Raw genomic sequence first — 19608 nt, 5'->3', positions numbered from 1 at the left:
GTTTGAAAATGTTGATTTACAGTGTCTGGGGTTCCCCTGTTAAACGGCAGTAAAGGACAACCTGCACATGTCTCCATTTACGGTGTATTATACAGGATTCTCTTGTTAAAATCAAGAAGAATGGGGATATTTTACAGTGCAGTGAGGTGCAGGCTATTGTTGCTCTCTTATATTTCTGAGAGGAACAGTCTGCTGGTTTCCTGTGACAGAACTGTGAGGAACGAAATTTGTGGGTCAGCCTGCTTTGGTTGTGTGTCAGTACACTGAGAAGTAGTCTGAATGTGTCCCCTGTTATATTGCCATGTGATACAGTTTTACATTATTGCCATGTTACAGAGCTGTGCAGATATTTGGCAGATAAAATTTAACATGGATAAGTATGAAATTATTCATTTTAATCATTATCTAAATGGAGAGAAACTTCAGGGTGCTTCAGTACAGTGTGATCTGGGTGTCCTCATGCATGATTTTCAGTAGTATATAGGTACAGTAGATAATAAGGAAAACAAATGGAATTTTTGATTTTATTGCGAAGGGAAACAGCAGGGAATGTTGCTGCAGCTGTTCAAGTGTTACTGCACCTGGAGAAATGTGTACACTCCCTTACCTGAGAGATGTAGTTGTATTGGAGGCTGTTCAGAGGAGTTCACTCAGTTGATTCCAGAGATGACAAGTTTGTTTTGTGAAGAGAAATTGAGAAGTACAGGCCTCTACTCCTGGAGTTTATTGAATTGAATTAGTTTTATTGTCACGTATTCAAAGGAGTACAATGAAAAGTTCACAGTCGCTGCATTGCAGTGCTAGCTTCAGTACAAAGGTACCGAGGTACAGATACTTAGGAAACAAAAAAAAAGTAAAGGAATAAACAGTCCAGCATTATAGATCATAGGAATAAATAAGGAAAACAAAGCAGTTCAGAATATCACTCTTTCTGACCTGGTCCATGCCGGCACCTAACCTCAACGGAGACCTCCACTACCGCCTGTGCTGGACCCACCAGCGTAGGAGCGGCATCACTTTAGGCACCATCTCTTTACTGCTGAAAATCTTATATATCTCAAACTATTCCTTTTTCTCAAGGGGATTGACTAAGTAGATGTAGAGAAGGTGCTTCCTCATGTGGGGAGAATCTAGAGTAAAAGGTCATAGTTTTAGGTTAAATGGGCACAGATTTAAAGCAGAGATGAGGAGAAATTACTTCTCTGAAAGCGTTATGAATCTGTGGAATTCACTACCCCATAGTGCTGTAGATGCTGAGACAAAGAACAAAGAAAATTACGCACAGGAACAAGCCCTTCGGCCCTCCGCCTGCACCGATCCAGATCCTCTGTCTAAACCTGTTGTCTATTTTCCAAGGATCTGTATCTCTCTGCTCCTTACCTATTCATGTATCTTTCTAGATATATCTTAAATAGCGAGTTTTGAGAAGATTTGTAGCTCAGGTTGAGGTTCTGGATGTGAGTTTGCTCACTGAGCTGGAAGGTTAGTTTTCAGACGTTTCGTCACCATTCAAGGTAACATCATCAGTGAGCCTCCGACGAAGCGCTGGTGTTATGTCCCGCTTTCTATTTATCTGGTTAGGTTTCCTTGGGTTGGTGATGTCATTTCCTGTTCTTTTTCTCAGGGGATGGTAGATTGGCTCCAAGTCAATGTGTTTGTTGATGGAATTCTGGTTGGAATGCCATGCTTCTAGGAATGTTCCTAATTCCTAGAAGCATGGCATTCCAACCGGAACTCCATCAACAAACACATTGACTTGGAGCCAATCTACCATCCCCTGAGAAAAAGAACAGGAAATGACATCACCAACCCAAGGAAACCTAACCAGATAAATAGAAAGCGGGACATAACACCAGCGCTTCGTCGGAGGCTCACTGATGATGTTACCTTGAATGGTGACGAAACGTCTGAAAACGAACCTTCCAGCTCAGCGAGCAAACTCACATCCAGTATATCTTAAATGACGCTATTTTGCCTGCCTCTACCACTTCTGCTGGCAACGTGTTCCAGCCACCCACCACCCTCTGCATAAAGAACTTTCCATGCATATCTCCCTTAAACTTTTCCCCTCTCACCTTGAAATCGTGACCACTAGTAATTGGGGGAGAAAGGTTCTTGCAATCCACCCATTCTGTACCTCTCATGATTTTGTAGACCTCAATCAGCTCCCTCCTCAACCTCTGTCATTCTATTGTAAATAATCCTAATCTACTCAACATTTCTTTATACCAGGCAACATCCCGCTGAACCTTCTCTGCACTCTCTCCAAAGCGTCCACATCCTTGTCGTAATGTGGCGACCAGAACTGTACGCATAATCCAAATGTGGTCGAACCAAAGTCCTATACAACTGTAACATGACCTGCCAACTCTTGTACTCAATACCCCGTCCGATGAATGAAAGCATGCTGTATGCTTTCTTGACCACTATATCTACCTGCATTGCCACCTTCAGGGTACAATGGACCTGAACACCCAGATCTCTCTGTGCATCAGTTTTCCCAGGGCTTTTCCATTTACCATATAGTTTGCTCTTGAACTGGATTGAAGTCCATCTGCCATTTCTCTGCCCAACTCTCCAATCTATCTATATTCTGCTGCATTCTTTGACAGTCCCCTTCACTATCTGCTACTCCACTAATCTTGGTGTCATTGGCAAACTTGATAATCAGACCATCTGTACCTTCCTTCAGATCATTTATGTATATCACAAACAATAGTGGTCCCAACACAGATCCCTGTGGAACACCAGTGGTCAAAGTTCTCCATTTTGAGAAACTCCCTTTCATTACAACTCTGTCTCCTGTTGCCCAGCCAATTCTCTATCCATGTAGCTAGTACACCTTGGACCCCATGCAACTTCACTTTCTCCATCAGCCTACCATGGAGAACCTTATCAAAGGCCTTACTGAAGTCCATGTATATGACATCAACAGCCCTTCCCTCATCTATCAACTTTGTCACTTCCTCAGAGAATTCTATCAAGTTGGTAAGACATGACCTTCCCTGCACAAAACCATGCTGCCTATTACCGTCAAGCCCATTTTCTTCCATATGTGAATAGATCCTATCCCTCAGTGTCTTCTGCAAGCAGCTTCCCCACCACTGATGTCAGGCTCACCAGTTTATAATTACCTGGATTATCCTTGCTACCGTTCTTAAACAAAGGGACAGCGTTAGCAATTCTCCAGTCCTCTGGGACCTCACCCGTGCTCAAGGATGCTGCAAAGATATCTATTTAGGCCCCAGCTATTTCCTCTCTCGCTTCCCTCAGTAACCTGGGATAGATCCCATTCAGACCTGGGGACTTATCCACCCTAATGTCTTTTAGAATACTCAACATTTGCCTCCCACTTATGCTGACTTCACCTGGAGTAATCAAACATCTCTCTCTTACCTCAACATCCGTCATGTCCCTCTCCTCAGTGAATACTGACGCAAAGTACTCATTAAGAATCTCACTCATTTTCTCTGACTGCTCACATAACTTCCCTCCTTTGTCCTTGAGTGGGCCAACCCTTTCTCTTGTTACCCTCTTGCTCCTTATGTATGAATAAAAGGCTTTCGGATTTTCCTTAACCCTGTTCGCTAAAGATATTTCATGACCACTTTTACCCCTCTTAATTCCTCATTTCAGATTGGTCCTACTTGCCCGATAGTCTTCCAAAGCTGCTTCTGTTTTCAGTCACCTAGACCTTATGTCTGCTTCCTTTTTCCTCTTTTCTCATCTCACAATTTCACCTGTCATCCATGGTTCCCTAATCTTGCCCTTTCTATCCCTCATTTTCACAGGGACATGTCTGTCGTGCACTCTAATCATCCTCTCTTTAAAAGCTTCCCACACGTCAAATGTGGATTTACCCTCAAACAGCTGCTCCCAGTGCACATTCCCCAGCTTCTGCTGGATTTTGCTCTAGTTGGCCTTCCCCCAATTCAGCACTCTTCCTTTAGGACCACTCTCATCTTTGTCCATTGGTATTCTAAAACTTACAGAATTGTCATCACTATTCCCAAAATATTCGCCTGCAAAAAACTTCAACCACCTGGCCAGGCTCATTCCCCAACACCAGGTCCAGTGTGGCCCCTTCCTGAGTTGGATTATTTACATACTGCTCTAGAAAACCCTTCTTGATGCTCCTTACAAATTCTGCTCCATCTAAACCCCTAACACTGTGAATCCCAGTCAATGTTGGGAAAACTAGAATCTCCCATCCACCACCTTGTTGCTCCTACATCTTTCCATAATCTGTCACATTTGTGCCTGTATCTCATGCTCGCTGTTGGGAGTCCTGTAGTACAGCCCGAACATTGTTAGCGCACCTTCTTATTTCTGAGCTCTGTCCATATTGCTTCACTGCTCGAGTACTCCATAATGCCCTCCTCAGCACAGCTGTGATATCCTCTTTGACCAGAAATGCAACTGCTCCGCCCCTTTAACTCCCTGTCATTGAGACACTGAGTAAATTTAAGGAGGGGATAGATGGGTTTTTAATTAGTTATGAATTGAAGGGTTATAGAGAGTGGGTAGGAAAGTGGAGTTGAGGCTGAGATTAGATCAAATGTGATCATAGAACGTAGAACATAGAACATTACAGCGCAGTTCAGGAACTTCGGCCTTCGATGTTGCACCGACCTGTGAAACCAATCTGAAGCCCATCCAACCTACACTATTCCATCATCCGTATGTTTATCCAATGACTATTTAAATGCCCTTAAAGTTGGCAAGTCTACTACTGGTGCAGGCAGGGCATTCCACACCCTTACTACTCTGAGTAAAGAACCTACCTCTGACTTCTGTCCTATATCTATCACCCCTCAATTTAAAGCTACGTCCCCTTGTGCTTGCCATCACCATCCGAGGAAAAAGGCTCTCACTGTCCACCCTATCTAATCCTCTAATCATCCTGTATGTCTCTATTAAGTCGCCTCTTAACCTTCTTCTCTTTAACGAAAACGGCCTCAAGACCCTCAGCCTTTCCTCATAAGACCTTCCCTCCATACCAGGCAACATCCTAGTAAATCTCCTCTGCACCCTTTCCAATGCTTCCACATCCTTCCTATAATGCGGCGACCAGAACTGTACGCTATACTCCAAGTGCGGCCGCACCAGAGTTTCGTACAACTGCGACATGATCTCATGGCTCCGAACCTCAATCCCTCTACCAATAAAACCTAACACACCGTACGCCTTTTTAACAACACTATCAACCTGGGTGGCAACTTTCAGGGATCTATGCACATAGATACTGAGATCCCTCTGCTCATCCACACAACCAAGAATCTTACCACTAGTCCAGTACTCTGTATTCCTGTTACTCCTTCCAAAGTGAATCACCTCACACTTTTCCGCATTAAACTCCAGTTGCCACCTCTCAGCCCAGCTCTGCAGCTTATCTATGTCCCTCTGTAACCTGCAGCATGCTTCTGCACTATCCACAACTCCACTGACTTTGGTGTCATCCACAAATTTACTAACTCATCTTTCTACACCCTCAGGTCATTTATAAAAATGACAAACAGCAGTGGCCCCAAAACAGATCCTTGCGGTACACCAATCCTTCAGGATGAACATTTCCCATCAACCACCACCCTCTGTCTTCTTGCAGCTAGCCAATTTCTGATCCAAACTGCTAAATCACCCTTAATCCCATGACTCCAAATTATGTGCAGTCGCCTCCCATGGGGAACCTTATCAAACGCTTTGCTGAAATCCATATATGCCACATCAACCGCTTTACCCTCATCGACCTGTTTGGTCACCTTCTCAAAGAACTTAGTAAGGTTTGTGAGGTAGGACCTACCCTTCATAAAACCGTGTTGACTATCCCTAATCAAATTATTCCTTTCTAGATGATTATAAATCCTATCTCTTATAATCCTCTCCAACACTTTACCCACAACCGAAGTAAAGCTCACTGGTCTGTAATTACCAGGGTTGTCTCTGATCGTATCAAGTGGTGGAGCAGGCTCAAGGGGCTGAATTGCCCACTCCTGTTCCTAGTTCTTATGTATATTACAGTGTCGGTTATACTAGAGAGAACTGTTCTGCAGTGAAGCCTTTGTGATTTGATTTAATCCTAAATGAGATTCGGCAGACTTTGTGAGATATGATTCAGCAAAGGATTGAACTGTCATGTTTTTCATTTGTGATTAGATCATGGAGAGTCGACCAGCAAAGAGACGGAGTGGAAATCCTGGATATCTGAAAGGAAAACCCATCCTGGCCTTTAATGGTGAAGACGCTGTATATCCTTTTATAACATGTGGGCTACAGATCGAAAATTACCAGAGGGAAGATTCTCAATATTGACAATGTGGAACCTTTAGGCACTGGAAACTGGCCTGGGTCAGTTCTCATGGTGGACTGGATACACCGCTGGTCAGTGCTCTCTACCCAGGGCTGGACCCTTGTCTGAGTCAATTCTCAGTAAATCCCCCTGGAGACCAGTTAGTAGGATGGTCAGCCCTGTCTGTATCCTTCCAGAGTTGGACACTGTTGGATCAATTCTCACCATATCCTCCTGAAATGCAGATGCTGTGCTGGTGAGTTCATTGTGTATCCCACTGTTCACTGGAAACTGTGCTGAGTCAGTTTTCACTATGCTGTGAGAAGAGACACTAGACTGGATCAGTTTTCACTGTATTGCTGGGAGACTGGATACAGGACTGGATCACTTCTCGCCATATCCCCTGGATTTAGATACTTTACTGGTTCAGTTCTCACTGTGTCCACTGGGTTCGGGACACTGGGTTGGATCAGTTGGCACACCATGCTGTTGGGGACTGGACACTGGGCTGGTCACTTCTCACTGAAAGCTACTGAGAATGGGACACTGGACAAAAGCAATTCTCATTGTATCTCTTGGGAACTGGATAACAGATTGGATCAGATGTCACTGTATTCCGTTGGGACTGGAAACTTGTCTGGATCAGTTCTCATGATATCCTTTGGGGAATGGCCACAGAACTGTGTTTGTGTTCATTGTATCCTCTGTAGCTTGAACAGTGGGTTGAGTTGACATGGCAGAGGCTGGATTTCTGCAAATTTGAACCACTAAGTCATGCCGTCACCCTTCTTCTACACACAGGAGGCTTGTGAGGACTGTCTTTGTCACTGAGGAGTGTGATATCTAAACATTTGTTGAGATCCTTGACTATTTATTGCACTAGCCTGACAGTCCTGAAAAGCAGCAGTGATGGGTCCTGTTCTCACATGGTTCGGAACGACATACTGTTTCAACACAACATGAGAGCTGACTGTTTGTACAGGTGAAATTTTAGGAATCAATTTGCAATCCTCCTTTCAAAATCAAACCTTTGCCCTGCTCTTCTTGCATGCTCCAAACCAATACCCAACTTCCTTTTCCTTTCTGAAGTCCATCAATGACTCCTTCCTTTGTAAGTGTCTGCAGTGACCAGAAGCTGAACTGGAAAAGCCATTATCATTGGGGTCAGGCTGACAAGGGCAGGTCAGAGGTGTTGAATTCTGCACCAAAAATTCCCTATAGTCTATCCAGCATCTACAAGGCACAAGTCAAGAGTGAGAGGCTTGCCCGGATGAGTGCAGTTCCAATAATACTTAAGTAGCACCCCGCCTTAATTACTTTCAGTGATGCACAGTGGTGGCAGTATGCATGCTTACAAGGTGTACGTCAGCAGCTTACCAAGGCTTCTTTGACTGCATCTTCCAAAATCACAAGCTCTACCACCTGGAAGGACAAAGGAAAGCACCAGCAACATGGAAGTTCAGTACATGCCACACTGCATCCTGACTTGAAGCTGGATCACAGTTCTTGTGCTGTTACTTGGTCAAAATCCCAGATATCTCTGCCAAACAGCAATGTGGATGTTCCTTCTCTCATGGAATGCTGCAGTTCACCATGAATTTCTCAAGGGCTGATTGGGATTGGTAATAAATTCTGGTCCATCCATCGAAAGCAATATCCGACAAACGAATTGAAAATTCTGTAACTGTGGCTTTGCCAAATCCATATTTAAATCACTCCAACTAGGTTATATCGCTACTGCAGTATCAAACAACTCTTTTTCTTAAAAGAAAGGTATAAATGATAAACTATCTGACAAAAGGTAAAACATCCATCCTTGTCCTTTCTAATTTGTCTGGAGTCTTTGCTATGGTTGACCGCACCATCCTCCTCCAAAACTGTTGTCCATTTAAGTAAGACTGCACTCATCTGGTTCTGTTCTTATCTAATTGTCACCAGAAAATCTTCAGTGGCTTGCTGTCTAGCTTCGGCATCATTAATCTTGGTGTCCCTCAAATGTCCCTTAGCTCCACTGTATTTCTCATCAAGAGGCTGTGTTCTCCAGACAACATCTAAATGTAATAAAATGTGAGGCTGGATGAACACAGCAGGCCAAGCAGCATCTCAGGAGCACAAAAGCTGACGTTTCGGGCCTAGACCCTTCATCAGAGAGGGGGATGGGGGGAGGGAACTGGAATAAATAGGGAGAGAGGGGGAGGCGGACCGAAGATGGAGAGTAAAGAAGATAGGTGGAGAGAGTGTAGGTGGGGAGGTAGGGAGGGGATAGGTCAGTCCAGGGAAGACGGACAGGTCAAGGAGGTGGGATGAGGTTAGTAGGTAGCTGGGGTGCGGCTTGGGGTGGGAGGAAGGGATGGGTGAGAGGAAGAACCGGTTAGGGAGGCAGAGACAGGTTGGACTGGTTTTGGGATGCAGTGGGTGGGGGGGAAGAGCTGGGCTGGTTGTGTGGTGCAGTGGCGGGAGGGGATTAACTGGGCTGGTTTAGGGATGCAGTAGGGGAAGGGGAGATTTTGAAACTGGTGAAGTCCACATTGATACCATATGGCTGCAGGGTTCCCAGGCGGAATATGAGTTGCTGTTCCTGCATCCTTCGGGTGGCATCACTGTGGCAGTGCAGGAGGCCCATGATGGACATGTCATCAAGAGAATGGGAGGGGGAGTGGAAATGGTTTGCGACTGGGAGGTGCAGTTGTTTGTTGCGAACTGAGCGGAGGTGTTCTGCAAAGCGGTCCCCAAGCCGGTGCGGCTACCTCTACATTGGGGAAACCAAGCAGAGGCTTGGGGACCGCTTTGCAGAACACCTCCGCTCAGTTCGCAACAAACAACTGCACCTCCCAGTCGCAAACCATTTCCACTCCCCCTCCCATTCTCTTGATGACATGTCCATCATGGGCCTCCTGCACTGCCACAGTGATGCCACCCGAAGGTTGCAGGAACAGCAACTCGTATTCCGCCTGGGAACCCTGCAGCCATATGGTATCAATGTGGACTTCACCAGTTTCAAAATCTCCCCTTCCCCTACTGCATCCCTAAACCAGCCCAGTTCATCCCCTCCCCCCACTGCACCACACAACCAGCCCAGCTCTTCCCCCCCCCCCCCCCCCCGCCCCCACCCACTGCATCCCAAAACCAGTCCAACCTGTCTCTGCCTCCCTAACCGGTTCTTCCTCTCACCCATCCCTTCCTCCCACCCCAAGCCGCACCCCCAGCTACCTACTAACCTCATCCCACCTCCTTGACCTGTCCGTCTTCCCTGGACTGACCTATCCCCTCCCTACCTCCCCACCTACACTCTCTCCACCTATCTTCTTTACTCTCCATCTTCGGTCCGCCTCCCCCTCTCTCCCTATTTATTCCAGTTCCCTCCCCCCATCCCCCTCTCTGATGAAGGGTCTAGGCCCGAAACGTCAGCTTTTGTGCTCCTGAGATGCTGCTGCTTGGCCTGCTGTGTTCATCCAGCCTCACATTTTATTATCTTGGAATCTCCAGCATCTGCAGTTGCTATTATCTCTAACATCTAAATGTATGCTGACAACAACACAACTCTCCCTCACCACCACCACCATTTGTTTTGACCCTCGAATGTCTATAAATTGTCAAATCACTAGTCCAAAGTGAAATGTTGGAAATCTGAAGTAAAATAGAATATGCTACCAAAACTCAGCAGATCCTGCAGTGTCCATGGACAGAGAAACAGCATTGATGCTTCAAGTCTAATATAGCTTCTGAAATTGAGTTTCTCCAGCACTTTTTATTTTACGTTTTACATCTCCAGCATTCTGCCATGCCTTGCATTTTATTTTGATGTTTAATTCACTGTCGCTTTGTCCCCAGGAATACCAGCTTTGAAGAAGCTCTGTCTTTCTGTCCATGATTTCCATTTAAATCATTTGTCTGCCTTCGGTGCTTATCGTTTCCCTGTATAAATTGTCAATCCCAACTGATTTACTAGGCATGCTTTGGAGAAGGGGTTTGCTGTCAGGCTCTGCTGTTACTTTGCTGTTTTCAGAATGCTGGTTAAAGCTACCCCCTTTGAACAAGATTCTTGTTACCTCACCTAATATCTTTTCGTGCAGCAAGGATGGCACGTTGTATCTTTTTTCAAAGATAAAAGTATTAAGCTAGCTTTAAATTCCAGATTGTATTGAATCCAGATTTCACCACCTGCAGTGTCAGAATTTGAAGCTATGTCACCAAGAAGCTAGCCTTGGGTTCTGGATTACCAGTCCAGTGTTCCTGGTAGTGATAATGTCTCTGAACTCATAGTTGTAAGGCACAGGGCAATACACAGGGGCACCATTTTAAATTTCACCATCACAGCTTGGAATTTAAATTAAATTATTGAAACCTAAATCTGTAATTGGTTCATTGGCTACCACTGCTGCCTCACAGCACCTGGGACCCGGGTTTGATGCCACCATTGGGCTTCCCTGTGTCTGTGTGGGTTTCCTCCTGGTACTCCGGTTTCCTCCCACAGACCAAAGATGTGCAGGCCAGGTATGCAGCCATGCTAAATTGTTCAAAGTATTCAGGGATGTGTAGATTAGGTGGGTTATAGTCAAGTGGGTCTAGGTGGGAAGCTGTGTGGGTTGGTGTAGACTTGTTGGGTCGAAGGGCTGTTTCCACACACTGTAGGGATTCTATGAAAAGCAGAGCTAGTCTCAGTAATAGTAGCCATGAAATATCACTGACTGCTGTTAAAAACAAAAGTCTGCTTCATTTCATGTCCTTCAGGAGAAAAAACAAAATCACTGCCCTTACTCAGGGCCTTGGGGTGACATGTCAACCAGACTGGGTCAAAGAATGCATTCAGCTCAAGGGCAGTTAGGAGTGAGCAACAAATATCTGGCCTTGTCAGCCACATCCTTTGATAGCCCAAACTTGTTTCACTGTTCAGCTACACGTTGACTGAGCCGTATCACAAATCTATCTCTCAACATAGGCTTAATCCTTTAACCGTTACATATCCTAATGCAACAATAAAATCAGTCTCAAGTCCTGAAATGTTTAACTGTAGGTCAGCCGCAGCAGTTTGGTTTGAGGAAATGGTTCTGCTTTAATGACCTTTTTCTGATGATATCACTCCAACTACTCAACTAACCTAACCTAACTCTAATTGAAGTCTTTGTTCCGAAATCCTGTATTCGAGGAAGGAGTCCAGCCTCGCATCAACGTGGTTGACTTTTCACTCAGATGGCAAAGTGATCCAAGGATATACTTAGTCTTTCAACTCAAGAAGGGAATCAGGTTTTAAGATCACTGGATCTGGGCACAAGCTGCTTGCTTTTGCCAGTGAAGCCCATCTCTTCAGAAGGCACAGGTAGCAACATCCATTGACGAGCTTTCTCGGTTTCAATTTTCAGGTTCGACCCTGGACAGACATGCAGTGACCTCCAAACACGCATCAACTCACTCCTCCTCGGGAATAATCCACCCAACTCACTAGGCATCCTGGGGAATGCTAGCGGTAGAAATCTGGAGAACCTGACCAAGATCATCAACCCAGTGCCCAAGGCTTCGGTAATCAAACATTCCTCCACTCCCTGACCAGATATTCGACTGGCAAGTAGGATGAGTCATGGAGGAGACAGTTTGGATTGTTTCTGGATGATCATTGGGGGAACAGTGATGGGTGAAGGCTCATGTCATTGCGAGGCATCGGGTTTGGATCTTTCTAGGGTAGAGTTAGAAGAATCAGAGCACTCCAAGGGTGGTGGGTGTGTTCATTGCTGGAGTGACAGGGAAATGGGGGTGGGAGGTGGGCAGAGGAGATAAGAGTCAGACCATTCCGATACACAGATCAAAGGAACATAGAAATTAGGGCGGCAGTAGGCAATTCATCCTTTTGAGCCTGCTTTGCCATTTAGCATGATCATGTCTGATCTTATCCTGGTCTGAACTCCACTTTCTTGCATGCTCCCCATAGCCCCTATCCCTCTTTTTGTCAGAAGCATATCTATTTCTTTCTTTCATCTGTTGATTGATTCTGTCTCCAATGCACTCTAGGTCAGTGAGTTCCACAGATTCACAGCCCTCAGACAGAAGTGGTTTCTCCTCATTTTCAGTTTTGAACTTACCTCCTCTTACCTGTGATCTCTTGTTTGATACTGCTCCACAAGGGGGAGCATCTGTTCAACATTCACCTTATTGACCCTCTTTAGCATTTTATATACCTCAATCAGATCCACCTCCCCCTTCCGTCACCCCCCATCGTTTTGAGCTGGAGCAAGTATAAGCCCAGGCTATTCAACCAACCGTTGTATGACAGCCCTTTCATCCCTGGAATCACTGGTAATCTGGACCGCCTCCAGAGCCACAACATTCTTCCTCAAGTAAGGAGACCAAAACTGGACATAATACTCTGGATGTGATCTCACCAAGGCCTTATATAATTGCAGCAACACTTCATCATTTTTATAATCGAGTCCTTTTGGAATAAATGCCAGGATTCTATTTGCCTTTCTTATTATATGTTGCACCCATTCATGCAGAAGGATGTCCAGATCCCACTGAATTGACACATTTTGAATCAGCTTCCCATCTAATTGATAATTTGCCCTTTTTTTCCAGCCAAAATGGACAGCAAAAGTGTTGGCTTGTTAAAGCATTCCTAGAGATGGGAGAAGAAAGGGTCATCTCATTTTCAGGGAGGCAGTGAGAAGTGTGAGATCATTCCCTAGGATGTGGGGAAGATGATTTGGAACAGTTCAGGATCGGTGAGAAGGGAGAGGTTTCTTGCTGTTGAAACATTCCTGGGCAGAGGAGTGATGAGGGATTGCATTGTATCATTCCTAGAAGAGTAATAATGGATTGGGCTATTGCCTGGTGAAACAATTGATGGCTTGGGCCATTCCCAGAGAGAGGGATCATGACTGAGTGGACCATTTCTGGGAAGAGACTTAAAGATAGGTTGGGCCATTCCCAGGGGGCCAGAAAGGTAAAGTTGGATTGAATCATTCCTGGGAGAGTGGTTATAATGGGCCAGTTTCCAGAGGGATATTGTGGGCTTGGGCCATTCCCAAAGAGAAGGATGATGATGACTATTTTTAGAGAGGAGGTGTCATGATGGATTGGGCCATATTCGGAGAGGGGGGGGTTATGGTAAGTTTGACCATTCAGACAATGTAAATGATGAACTGGACCATTTCTGGGAAAGAGGTATTTATGGATTGAGTCACTCGGGGAGGGCGGTACTGATGGACTAGACTGTTCTTGGACGGATGATAATGAGTTCAGCCATTCTTATAGCGAGAGAGCTAAAAATGCATTGGCTATGAAGAGAGGGATTATGGGTTGGATCATTCAGACAGAATGAACGGGACCATTCCTGGGGAACTGGTGGAAGGATTACGATATTTACAGAGCTGTGGGAGAGGAATTTTTATGCCGTCACACAGTGTAAGAAAACAAGGATGCAGACGACTAAGAACAAATGGTATGGGATTGAAAGAGAAATCATAAATGATGGGATGTCTCCCCTTAGCAGTCCTCTGGCAATGTTGTTTTCTCTCAAAAGACGTCTTTGAGCATGCAAGCTTTCTTGTAATGGCACTCTTGCAAAAAGATTTTCTCAATCCCTGTATGTGGTGGGATCTGAGGGCCTAGCTGCGGCTACTGTATTTAAACAGGCAGCTGAGAACAAGGTCGAGTTTCATAGTCTATCCTTGAGAATAAACCCCACTTCCGCTCACCCTTGTTTTTGGTACAGTTTTACTGAGGTAGTTAATCTGCTGTTTTCACCTTTTCAGAATGCGAGCTGTCAGTCCAGCTGCACCCTGGCTAGTGCTTTAGAGATTCAAATTCTGTGGGCAAACCTGGGCCCTCTCGCCAATCCCCAGGCAGCAGTGTTAGGTGCCCGTTTCCAGTACCAGAAGCAGGATATACAGGTTAGTTCGGAATCAAATAATGAACTGATGTTAAATCTTTATAAATCAGGTGATTGCATCCTTGCCTGGGGCATCACACTTTAGAAAAGGTAATAACCCTTTCAAAAAGACACAGAGAAGATTTACCAGAATTTTTATACATTGCTTCGTACAGCTTAGAAGATGCTGACCATTCCATCATTTATTGCCAGCAACTACTCTTATGAAGATGGTGGTGAGCTGCTTTGAATCTCTGTAGTCCTTCTCATCTAGGATACCCACAATGTTGTCCACCATTTTGATCCATTGACAGTAAAGGAAAGATGATAAATGTTTGACTACCGAAACAAAATGGCCACTATCAGAGACCCATTCAGCACCCATTCTATGGGGTTGGGTTGGGTTGGGTTGGGTTGATCACTCCTCACAGCTGCTTTCCAGTGAAACTAGAGCCTAATGTACACAAGTACAAGGCTGGGTAAAACCTCATGGAGACCCTAGGCTGCCCAAGCATCAGGAATTCCCCACTCGACATCCCAGGTCTTAGCTGTACACCATCCTTTTCAAGCAGGACTTGGAAACATTTTTGCCATTCCTTCACTGTCACTGGGTCAAAATCCAGTCCTCCCCTCTCACAGCAATATGGGTCTACTGACAGCAAACTGATTGAATTAAAAAGGTAGCTCACTGCTACTATCCTAGGGGCAACTTGAGTTGGGCAATATATGATAACCCAGCTCCAGATGCCCACATCCCATGAACGAATAAGAAAACTAAGCACCATGCTTGGCGCTGATGTGGAATGGGTTGTGTGTAATAGCAGACCATGTGATAGCAAGGCCTGGTATGTGGGGGTTGAGGTAAGAACATGGCAGAAGGTTCCTCAATCTCTAAAATGATTGAATTTGATATTGAGTCCAGAAGGCTCTAGAGTTCCCAAGCGAAAATGATGTGTTTTTTTTTCAATTTGCTGTAGCACTGTATCAAGCACAAGACAGCGATGTTGGCAAGGGAATAACACAGTCTGTTGAAGTGGCAGGCACCTGGAAGCTTTGGGACTTTTTTGCAGACAGAACATTGGGTGATTGCTTTGTAGAACACCAGTCTATGCTTTGTTTCCCCAATGTAGAGGAGACCACGTTGTGAGCAACGAATGCAGTAGACGAGATTAAGTGAAGTGCAGGTAAAGCGCTGCTTCAACTGGAAGATATGTTTGGTTCATCGGATACTGAGGAGGGAGGACAAGTGGTACAATTCTGTGGCTGCAGGGGAAAGTGCCATGAGGCTGTTTTGGAAGTGAAGGAAGAGTGGACCAAGAAGTCCCAGAGGGAATGGTCCTCGAGGAAGTTTGACAAAGGAGAGGAGGCGGATATGTGTCTGGTGGTGGCATGCTGCTGGAGGTGATGGAAATGGTAGCTAATGATCCTCTAGGTGTGGATGCTGGTGGGATAGTGGGTAAGAACAAGGGGGACCCTATTGCTTTTGTGGAAGGGAAGAGAAGGGTGAGGACTGAAGTGCAGGGGATGGGTTGGACCTGGCAGAGCCTGTCAACTGTTGTGCTGGGGATTCTTCGGTTGAGGAAGAAGGTAGCCATTTTGGAGGCTCCCTTCTCAAAGTTGACATCATGCAATGGAGAAAGTGGAACTGGTAGAATGTAATAAAGTATTCACAGGAAGCAGAATGTGGGGATTTTTAGTCAGGGTAGCTATGGGAGTTGGTTGGTTTGTAGTCGTTATTGGTGGCCAATCTATCCCTAGAAATGGAAACAGAGATGTTTCCATTTCTAGGGATAGAAATCCCTGGATTTCTGGGGAGGAAGAAAAGGGAAGAATCACAGATGGCACAGGTGAAGGTGAGAGCTGGGTGGAAATTGGAAGTAAATTGACAAACTTTCAAATTCAAATTGGAAAGTCAAGTGAATGATAGGGACAGTGTCGATGGATCTTTACTTTAAGATTACTTTCAGTTTAAGAGAATAGAGATAGCTTCACTTACAGTTTAAAAGAGTAGAGGCAGCTTTACTTTGTAAGAAAAGTTGAGGGAGCTTCATTCTGTACCTGACCCTGTGCTGTCCCTTTTCTGGGAATATGTGATGGTGTTAGTGTCAACAGAGCTTTACATTCCATTCACCTTAAATTTAAAAGAATACAGGATGTTTTACTTTCCGTTTAAAAGAATTGAGAAAGCTTTACCCTGTATCTAACCCTGTGTTCTATCTGTTCGGAGTTTGTAGGGGACAGTGAAAATGTAGTTGTCTATGTCCTGGGTGTGTTTGATGGGGCAGTGTGGAGAGAGCTTTGTTTTCAATTTAAGAGTGGAGGGAGCTTTACACTGCATCTAACCCTGTGCTACCCTTACCCTGTGAGTGTTTGATAGGGACAGGGAAAGCTTTACTTTCATTTTGCTTCCAGTTTAAAAAGGTAGAGGAAGCTTTTTTTTCAGTTTAAAATAATAGAGATTTAATTTAGTTTAAAAGTGCAGAAGAAATTTTACTCTGTATCTAACCCTATGCTATATCTGTCCTGGGAGTGTTTGATAGGGACAATGTTTAGGTAGCTTTACTGGTTGGGACATCATATTGAGGGTGGTGAGACCACTTTTGGAGTACCGTGTCCAGTTCTGGTTGTCATGCTATACGAAGAATGTTATTAAATTGAAGAGGGATCAGAAAAGAATTACCAGGATGTTTCCAGGACTGGAGAATTTTAAGTTACAAGGAGGGGCTGAGACTTTGTCACTGGAGTGGAGTGGAGGAAGTTGAGGGGTGACCTTATAGAGGTTTGTAAAATCATCAGCGGCATGGAAATTATGAATAGCAAAGTTCTTTTTTCCCCAAACGTGAACTAGAGGACACATTTTTAAGGTGAGAGGAGAAAGATTTAAAAGGACCTGAGAGGCAATTTTTTCACATAGTGTTGTTCGTATATGAAATGAGCTGCCAGACAAAGTGGTAGATACATATATAGAAACAACCTTTAGAAGACAGGATAGGTACATGAATAAAAATGTTTGGAGGGATGAGCCACATGCAGGCAAGTGTGACTAGTTTATTTTGGGAAACTTGGATAACTTGGACCAAAGGGTCTGTTTCTGTGCTGTATGACTCTAGCCCAAGTATTGACCTGTCCTGGGAGTGTTTGATGGATATAATGAGAGGCAGCTTTACACTGTCATCATCAAACATTCCCAGGACAGGTACAGCACAGGATTAGATATGGAATAAAGCTCCGTCTTCGCTTTTAATCTGAAAGTAACACCTTCTCTGCACTGTCATCATCAAGCATTCCCAGGACAGGTGTAGGGGCTTTACTTTCAGTTTAAAAGAGAAGAGGGAGCTTTGCTCTGCATGTAACCCTGTGCTTTACTGTTTGGAAGAATTTGAGATGGTTGGTGTTGAAAGAACTTTACTTTGCTTTAAACTTAAAGGGTAGAGGGAGTTTACTTTTAAGAGTAGAGACCTCTCAACTTCTGATTTAAAAGAATTGAGGGAGATTTACTCTGTGTATAACCCTGCACTGTCCCTGTCGTGGGAGTGTTTGATAGGGACATGGTAGAGGGAGCTTTAGTATGTGAATTGCTCTGTGCTGTCCCTATCATGGGAGTGCTTGTTGAGTCAGTATAGAGGCAGCTTTGCTCTGTATATAAACTGTACTGTTAATTTTATTAGAATGAATGATGGACGATTTACTCTGTTAGATGCTAATCATTGATCCTTTGTCTAAAGTGTTCACCTGGCAAGGTAACTCTGAAAACCTTTGTCACCTTCATTGATACAACTCGATACCCACCGACACCAAGAGACCAACCAACCATTGAGCAGAAGTTGCCGTTCGATTTCTTCCATCCTTTCAAGGTCTACAGCAGTGGCATGCACATGTCTTCAACGTCAGTACTCAGCACAGTCTGCAGCGTCTTTCTGACAGGATTCCTGGCTCAGCACTGAAGCTCCAGCACACAGATCAATCTTATATCAAGCCTGTTTCAGAACCAGTGGGAGCAGGATTTTGATTTAGCGGCAGTCAAACGGAGTGGCAGTCACTGTGTCCTGATCCAGAATCAAGGAAGAAACTGTCACTGGAGTTTGCACTGGGATTAGAGGATTAGCTGTCACTGGTTTCCTGAATTTGGATGAGGGTACCAGCTTTCATTGCCCCTCCACTGAGATGAGGTGAGAATCTTTCACCTGAACTGGCTTTAGGAGAATAACTCTGACTCTTCCTGCATTGGGATTCAGGAATTACCTGGTACTAGTTCTTGAATTTGGAAAAGAGATATAGCTGTCGTTATGCCCCAACTGAGATCAAGGGAGTAGCTCTCACTGTCCCTCTACTGGGAGTATGGCATGGGTCTTATTGGTTCCTCAGCTGGGATGAAATCAGTAGCCCTCACTCTCCCTGCACTGGGATCAGGAGAGTGAGTAGCTGTTACTGGCTCCTGCACTGAGATTAGGGGAGTATTTCCCACTGGTCTGTCAACTGGGATGAGGGGAGTAACTGTCACTGGTTCCTCCTTTGGGATGAAGGGAACATCTTGCATTGTCCCTGCATTAGGTTGAGAGGATTAGCTCTCACTGGTTCTTTACTGGAATGAGGGGAATAACTCTCAGCATCCTTCCGTAGGGATATTGGGAATCACTCACACTGTCCTTCCACGGGAATGAGAGGAATAGCTTTCACTGTCCCTCCAATTGGATTGGCAAATAAACTTTCACTGGTTCTTCCACTGACATGTGGGCAGTGCCTTTCAGCTCTGCTGGGTTTAAGGGAATAACTCTAAATCTCTGCATTGAAATTAGACAACTAGCTCTCACTGTCTCTCAATTGAGATGAGGAGAATAACTCACTGCTTCTTGCATTGGGATGAGGGTAATAGCTTTGTCACTCTAGCTGTCACTATCCCTACACTTAAATGGGTTTTGCTACCCCACATTGCCCATCCTAGTTGGAAGACTAATGTCTTCAGGGAAAAGTAAAGCAAATAATGTTGTTATAATCCCAAAGGACCAAAGGGCTGCTCTCTTAAAAGAGAGAGGTTACTGATGATGATTTAACGTGAGGGTCACCATGCCTCAGGCGTAGGGTGAGGTTGAGAAGGTGGACCTTCTTAGTAACCTCAGCCAGCGTGGGAATTGAACCCACGCAATTGGTGTCACTTTGCTTAATAAATAGCCAACCAAACTAACTGACCCCCTACGAGCTATGACATTTCAGGCTCATCATGCACTTTGGGCCAAAATACTGGCCCAGCTGGCACCTTCTTTGACAAGGGGCCGGATCAGAGAAAACACTCCTGTGTGGTCTGTGCATTGTGTTGATGTTTCTATGGTTATCGTAACCAGTCCCAGTAACTTAAGGTCAATATGTGTAATTTATGTACTTATTCTGATCGAAATCCTTGTAAATAAATATGATTCTTAAAATGTACTGTTGATGAGTACTTTAGTATTGCTTCAGTCTTGTT

The 19608-nt window shown here is 44.8% G+C and overlaps 1 protein-coding gene across 4 annotated transcripts in view; it reads left to right on the top strand.

Moving 5' to 3' along the window:
* Positions 1-19571, top strand: part of LOC125448507 (tectonic-3-like) — a 52800-nt gene extending 33229 nt beyond the window's left edge. For 3 of the 4 annotated variants that reach the window (XM_048523848.2, XM_048523847.2, XM_048523846.2), the window contains 5 exons: positions 6154-6245; positions 7167-7268; positions 11647-11803; positions 14032-14169; positions 17873-19571. In XM_048523848.2, coding sequence (XP_048379805.2) covers positions 6154-6245; positions 7167-7268; positions 11647-11803; positions 14032-14169; positions 17873-18091 — 708 coding nt within the window. In that variant the 3' untranslated portion in view covers positions 18092-19571. The other variant, XM_048523849.2, reaches the window with a different exon arrangement.
* Positions 19572-19608: the final 37 nt, after the last annotated feature.

The sequence above is a fragment of the Stegostoma tigrinum genome, chromosome 41 (genome assembly GCF_030684315.1).
Source record: "Stegostoma tigrinum isolate sSteTig4 chromosome 41, sSteTig4.hap1, whole genome shotgun sequence".
NCBI lineage: Eukaryota > Metazoa > Chordata > Chondrichthyes > Orectolobiformes > Stegostomatidae > Stegostoma > Stegostoma tigrinum.
This window is presented reverse-complemented; position numbering and strand designations above follow the sequence as displayed.